At 38.8% G+C, this 7,754-nt stretch overlaps 1 protein-coding gene across 1 annotated transcript; it reads right to left on the reverse strand.

Moving 5' to 3' along the window:
- Positions 1 to 1,496: 1,496 nt before the first annotated feature.
- b9d1 (B9 protein domain 1) lies at positions 1,497 to 6,925 on the reverse strand. Its single transcript, XM_078269979.1, has 7 exons — positions 6,718 to 6,925; positions 6,499 to 6,567; positions 6,014 to 6,125; positions 5,251 to 5,347; positions 4,715 to 4,777; positions 3,710 to 3,777; positions 1,497 to 3,304 (listed from the first exon to the last, which is right to left on the reverse strand). The coding sequence occupies exons 1-7, from the start codon at positions 6,778 to 6,780 to the stop codon at positions 3,144 to 3,146; spliced, it is 633 nt and encodes a 210-aa protein (XP_078126105.1). The 5' UTR covers positions 6,781 to 6,925; the 3' UTR covers positions 1,497 to 3,143.
- Positions 6,926 to 7,754: the final 829 nt, after the last annotated feature.

The raw sequence follows: 7,754 nt of genomic DNA on the forward strand, positions 1-7,754 counted from the left end.
TATTCCAGTGGGTTTTACTTATACACACTGGAGTACGGATGAGAGAAGGTCAATGTGTTTATACGTGTGTGTGTGTTACTAAGCAGGGATTTTGCACAATTTTATGTATTTTTTTTTTTCTGTCTGCGACTGTTGGGCTCACCGTTACACCTTAGCGTAGGGAAGGAGGCTAGCCGCTAAAACGCCCTAAACAACACACGGCCTCAGCTCTCGGTACCGCTCGGTCACAACTCTCGTCCGGTCACTTCCTGTCAACTTGGACCTTTTTTTCCCGATCCTCCACGTGAACTTTGACCTCCAGTGGTCACGGGATTAATGCTGAACATTTATCAAAGGGGGGTGAACCCCCTGTCCTAGGGGTTGAAAAGATGCGTAAACGCAATTTCTGTCAATGTGTGTGCTCACACGCAGGTGTACTGTTAATGCTTGGATACTAACAGCCACACGTTGGTGCATTTGTTACTAAGTCTCCCCCAGTGAGTGTTGAGATAAAAAAAAAAAAAAAAACATGAACTGTGATGGCATCGGTATTTTGCTATCGGAACATATGGATGCACTGAGGCATCGTGGGACAGTTTTTTTTTTTTTCCCCTTCTTTTTAGTTTGTTTATAGGGTCAAAGGGAAAAGGGTGGGGTGTGTGCGCACGCAGTTTGCATGAGAGATACGTGTAGCTTCCAAGTGTACTTTAATGAGCAAGTTTTCCATTCAGTAGAAACCGACTTAGAAACGGCTTTAGATAGTTTCTGAAGTGCAAGTAAAAACGGGGGAATAATGTAGACATCTGCATTAAGTCTGTGTGTGTGGGTGTGCTTGCATGTGTTTTTTGTGCAACCGTATAGAGTGTTACTATGGTGACAGGGTTGCAAAGAAAGCTCTGGGTTTAAAGAACAAGTCAACCACTCCGCATCGCGAAGAGAGTTTACCTCCAAGTGGATTTACTGTGGCTAATCTATCTACAAGAACATTACCAGGTGGACACACACACACACACACACACACACACTCTCGCACACACTTACACAGGGCTGTTCCAGGATCGGTCTGTTGATAGCACAGGGAATCCCGCAGCAAACGGCGAGACATGTCATGTAAACAAGCAGTTGTTCATTTTGTTGGTTACTTTTTTGTTGTTATTTACTAATTAGATGTAAATCCATAGCCAAGCCTTTCAGAGTTTTGGAGCTGTCTACTAGCTAAGCCATGTATCATCTTCGTTCTCTCTTTTGTCTATTTTCTGTCATTGTAGTTTTTTCACCCTATGGGTAGGCTACATAATTCTCTTCTCTTAGAAGCACAACTGTTACCAAAGTCATAGGGACTGTGATTTCTGAGGGTGTCGTACTTTGAATAGTTTAAACAGTAGGGTCACACTTCACTGACATTTTCCGTTTATGGATCCATTGTTGTTTTTTATATATATATATATATATATATATATATATATATATATATATATATATATATATATATATATATATATATATATATATATATATCATATTCCATTGCTAATTTACAGTTTGTTCAAGAGTTTGTGTAAGAAAGTGTTACTGTTGGCTGAATATCGGCACATTTACTAACGGCAAGCTAAGCGTCTGTCTCTTCTATTGGTTAAAAAAAAGTGGGTAGTTGAAATTCAGCTGATGAATTGCGCCCGGTGTATAGATCCTTCTCTTTAGGTTACTGTTCCCCCTACTCTTCAGTTCTGTTGATATCACTGCCAATGCTATTACTGTGGAAGTGGTGTTTTCTTTTTCTTTTGGTGTGCGTTGGCGCCCTCTCCTGGTCTGCTGTGGTATGATAGCTACACCACGGGACCCTTGGTATTTCTACTAAACGCAGACTTTCATTTCTCTCAGGCAAAAGGAGGGGCAACTCCAACCGTGTGTATGATTTTGATGATGCTGAAGGTGGTCATGATGACTTTTATGCTCGGGGTCCTGAATGAATGGATGTGACACTTACTTGCAGACCAGCAAACATTTTTAATCTCAACTAAATATATGCAAAAATTGGAGTTGGAAAAGTAAAAAAAGATAAGAAGACTTTAACGCTTGATGTGTTTTGCAAAGTTAGATTTGCTAATAAAGTCTTGTCTATTAAAATGCTACTACGATATGCTAGCTAAGACTTTCTCACTGGCCTTGATTTCACTGCGGCCTGACCTTTTAACTTAACTCCAGCGATTGTGAAAAAGGTTGTTATGGATGCATCGAAAACACAAAACAAAAATTTTGCTGTCTTGAACAAATTCAGCACTCCCAAACAGTCCGATGTCACTGCAGTTGAACACTTTTTCCTGATCCCTGGCAGCAGTTTCACAGTCGTGGCTATGGTGCAGTGAAAATGTGGCCTGTGTGTAGCGAGCTCCTCTGCGTGTTACTATGTATTCACTATGCTTTTATCAAGAGGACTAACTGACCTTATGGACTGTCTGTCTTTATATGCATAAACAGCCTCCTTTTAATCTTTTCCGTGTCTGTCTATTTACCCTTCTCATAGTACTGGGAGCAGGCTGCTTTTTTATTGGATATGTGCTCAATCTGTTGGCATTATAACTGTATAATATAATTTATCATTTGTACTATTGTAACATACTGTTCCTCTGTATACCTTATTATTCTGTGTAATGGGTTTTTGTAGGAAAAGTCACCGTGGTATTTTAACGGCATCTAAACAAATGAACGCAGCAGGCCGCGCCCTGTTGGATGAGGACATCTGTAGCTGCATTGGTTCAAAATAAAATGTATCACTTCAGCTCTGTAACTCCAGTGTCTGTGTCCTATTTATTTAACCAAATGTCCAAACAATCAGTGATGTATGTAACATATGCTCAATACTTCCAAACATGAACAATTTAGAGGTCAAGTCCATTTATTTGAAAAAAAAGTTAAAAAAAATATAGTAAAACTGAAAAATTCAAGACATTATCTGAAACTGCTTATACATCTAATAAAATCTCATTCAAATAATTTCATTTTGACTAAAAAAACACTAGGCAAAGGAGTGCTTGTATGTATATATGTGTTGCAGTAGTGTGGATTTCTATTCTAACTGGAAATAAACAAGTCCTTTTGAGTGTTGTGGTTTCGTTTTGGCAGAGACCAAACATCCTTGAGCGTAAAGACAAAGCGGTCTTTTGTTATTCCACGTTGTACGGTTGTTCCCCTGTCGACCAGCCAGATGTGGCAGACGGTGTGTTTGCGAGCCTTGAGGGTCCTGTGTCGTAACCCAGTTTCTTTATGTCTTTAGTAATGATGTGAAAGGAGACGGTGACAAAGCCTTGGGAACGAACCCGCGTCACTGCAACACATAAAATGGGACATGATGTAAAAAGTTTGACACAATTTTAACCTGAAAAGGTACTATTAGACTTAAATGGGGATTGAAGAGTGTACCTCATTAAAAAAAAATAATCAGGAATTCATTTTTAGTCTTGCAGTATACGCATCCACATCTATTTATTGGAGAGAACAGCATGTATCTGCTTTCAGACCACCACCACTTTTCATGGATCCAGTTAATGTTGTTATATAGTCCAGCTTAAAAGTAACCTACCTACTAATAAGTGACTCATTTTAGAAATGTCAGTTTGCTGTTATTTTTTGTTCCACCAAATGTTTTTCTGTGAAAAGGTGAGGACTGCTGTGTACCTAACGTGTCAATGGAAACAATGGAAAAAGAAATACAGAAAAATGCACAACATACCTTCTCTGCCTTCACCCTGGGCCACTACTTTAGGGTCTGTGTACTCTGGCCGCCGTCCTAACAGCCAGCTAAACAAAAAAGGGAAAAAAAACATGTTGGAAAACTACAGAGAGAGGGAGAGGTACAGTATTAACCCTTCAAGTGAACTGAGGTTCTAATATACTGTTGGAATAAAGGATAAGTAAAAAATAAAAGTAGAAATGCTATTCTAAATCACTCCCATGAAAAGTCCTCTCCGGCAGACAGGAAGTGAGGTGTTAATATAACTTATGTAAAGTACTACTAGGAAGAGTGCATGAGCAAGAAAGCACCACCTACTACTACATTATTATTATCAAAACTGCACTAATTGCAACTTGCACAATAGGTTTATTTACCTACAGCTTTATAAATACTATTTAAACAGTTGTAGTTTTTATTCCCAACTTATAGATATTTTAAACTATTTGTTCTTATATTCTCTCCTATTATTTCATGTATATTGTATCCTTTTACTTACTTACTTTACATGTATATTCTGTATGTGTGATGTATGTGATATTTTTGCTGCTGCAACACCAGAATTTCCCATTTTTTGGTATCAATATAGTTATCTATCAACTTGAAGAGAAAAACAAAATATGCATCCAATAGTGCCATCTAAATTGCACATCCTTGCACTACTTTAGCATCTCTATTAGCTTACTGTCTTGGTGCGAGTTGAAAGGAACTGGTCATACCTTTGTATGTGTGTCTTTCCATACACTGATAACAGCAGCTGGCAAACAACACATACAGATGTGAAGTACTAAGACTGTATCCTCAATAAGACTTACAGCAGCAGTAAATATTTGCTAATGCTCAGATATAGATAGACGGACTTTATTAATCCCAAACTGGGAAATGACTGTGTTACAGCAGCAGGTATAAGACACACAACGTCCACACAGAATAACAAGAAATAATACCACAGCTGCTGAGACAGAAAAATGAACACACAAACACACGACTGTTCACACATCGCACCTCGTGAATTTCTGTAGTCTCCATGTGGGCTCAGGAACAAACATGGGGATGGTTCGTGTGTGTCTAAAAAATTTAAAATACAGACAATAAACAAGATTAAACAACAACATTGATTCATTCCCCCATTTCAAATTGCAACTCAAAACACATCTGTTTAAAACTGCCTATTCCACTTGATGTCAATTGCTCTGCCTCTTTCTGTTTCTATTTTGTTCTTTATTTTTATTTTTTGCTGCTTTTAAATGTCTTATGTATCCCTGTACGGTGTCCTTGAGTGCTGAGAAAGGCGCCTTTAAATAAAATGTTGTATTATTATTAAGAGCATGTAAACAAAAAAAACAATCAATCAAAATCAGATCGTACCTTGCTATGTTCAAGCTTAGTTTTTGTGAGGGGAAACAAGCAATAGTCACATGCTTTAGGCAGTGATGTGTATTTTACTAACCAGTCACTTTGATGCAAGCATTTGTACAACATAAATTGGTGCAAAGATAGGCGTTCCTTAAAAAAAGGAAGTAGATGGAGGTAATACTGACTGTCCAGGTGTGAAGGGGATGTGTGTTGCTCCATAGCCTCTGACCACATCGTTGCCAAACACATCTGGACCGTACACACTCACTACGAGCTGAGGCCCTGGGAAAGGAAAATGACGTCTTCACTTTGCCGTTATATTTTCTCTCAGTGTTATTTACATGTAATATCAGAGATGTTTATTAATGTGTACCAAATTCCCTGTGGAAGATTCTACGTGCAGTTTAGTGTCCCAAATTTCCCATACAGTGTCCTTAATTATGACCTGTTTAACAGGTGTTTGGGTTATGGTTAGGGTTAGGGCAACCTGTCTCAAATAAGACCCTCATTGTTTGGGACACTCAGTTTTTGGAAAATAATTTGGGACACTAAACTGCACATATGAAGGCTACCAAACAACATTGTGTCAAATGTATATGTGTGTGTGTGTGTGTGTGTGTGTGTTTGTTTTACTATATTCGTGGGGTTCAAAAACTGGGGCATACAGTATACTTGTGGGGTCTGCACAGCCTTGTGGGGCCCAAAATGCTGGACCCCACAACTTTAAAGGGCTGTTTGAGGGTTAAGACTTGGTTTTAGGATTAGGGTTAGAATTAGGTTATGGTTAGGGTGAGGGTAAGGGTTAAGGTTAGGCATTTAGTTGTGATGGTTAAGGTTAGGGTAAGGGGGCTAGGGAACGCAGGGTCCCCACAAAGATAGTGAAACAAACATGTGTGTGTGTGTGTGTGTGTGTGTGTGTGTGTGTGTGTGTGTGTGTTTGTTGCTCACATCCAGATGGGTTTGTGCTCTTAAACGTTGTCTCCAGTGGGAAGTTCCATATTAATTTGTGTGAGGACTCACTTCCTTTACATGTTATTTGAGTGATGCCTTCCTCCAACCCCTACAGAGAAAGAGACACAAAGACAATGACATACAGTAAGTATGATTCGTTGGGATTGATATAAATAGATAATTTACTTATTGACATAGACAACCATCAAATGATATACATTTTCTGAGACTTTATTTGTTAACATTACTTCAATTTACAATTCAGAGGTAAACAAATACGTAGGATATTTTTTATTCGAGACTATTTCCCTTGTTGCTTTACAAGAGGAGCTTCTACATGCAAACATGCAATGCATGGCTTGACTTTAAACGTACCAGCGGCATATAACCTCAGACAACGCTATGTAGAGTAGTTAGACCACAACATTAAAATACTAATTTATTACCGATCAAACCATTCCTCGATAAAGCCAGCTACTCACCGACGTTGGAGCCCAGTCGTGGCCGTAGACAAAACAATATTTGCAGTATAAGTTGTCATACTCTGGAAACTGAAACACAACAAAATATCACATTCATACACGAAAGTAATGAAACACAAACTCAGAATTAAGACAAATTCACGCCACGGTATGACGCTGAGTGTTAACGTAACTAGGCTAGCTAGGCTAGGCTAGGCTAAACTCAAAAGCACCACTTACGTCTGCTCCCTCAATTTGTCCGTTAACCGAGAGAAGAAACACTGACGGGTTGCTTGTAGCCATCACGGCTTTAGTTAGTAACCTGAAAATGTAAAGCGCATTTGCTTTATAAGGAATTCAACCCAGTTTAGAAGAACTTTGCTGCTACTCATTCCAAACAACTGTAAAATCCCTATTCGTTGCTAAGGCGACGTTTGTTCCTCCTTACGGCTACTTGCTAGGTTCAAACTGAACGGATGCGCCGAAGCGGTGCTGAAATAATCCACAAGATGGCGGCAGCGCAGCGAACACAACTCGCTCTTCATCTTCATAAATTAAAACAAACGTGGTCCCAGTTAGAAAGGTCATGGTAGCCTTTTTTTTCCTTCTTCATCACATTGCATTACAACGGAGCAACTCCACCCTCCGAGGAAGGCCACGGGATGTGGTTGAAAGCTTTAGAAACAAAAAGTGAGTGGACCTTGTGTTGATATATTTTGACACAGAGTTGGTTTACCGGATTCACATAAGGTGTTCTAAGGCATTTAAATGCTAATTGTGTGCCAACAATGAAAAAGACGCAGTATTCCCTCCTGCAGCCAAACACATGCAATAAAGTTACAGCAAAATACGTATGATAGCCTACTCAAGATGTTGACACAGTCTCTTTGCTACTTCTGTAATATAGGCCTAGAACATAACTTAATCATGTTGTCATACAAAGATATGAATTTATAAGTGTAACTTATCCCTTGTTTGCAAGTAGCCTCGGGCTAATATTTGCAGATGCACTTAAAAAATAGCAACTTTCCAGTTAGATAACCGTGTCCAGTGCTGTGTACCATTGATTATCAAGGACATGTTATCATAAGGTTATTTACATTTCAATATACAAAAAAACAAACTAGTAGATATAGTACTTTATATTTTTCCACCAGAGTTATATTTATAGGCTATTAATAGCTAGATAATTATCTGGCATTGCAGAGAAGGCTTTGCTACACACCTGTGCTGTAGCAAACAACAATTTACATTAGGCAATATGTTTATATCCCACA

The sequence above is a fragment of the Sander vitreus genome, chromosome 15 (genome assembly GCF_031162955.1).
Source record: "Sander vitreus isolate 19-12246 chromosome 15, sanVit1, whole genome shotgun sequence".
NCBI classification, from domain to species: domain Eukaryota; kingdom Metazoa; phylum Chordata; class Actinopteri; order Perciformes; family Percidae; genus Sander; species Sander vitreus.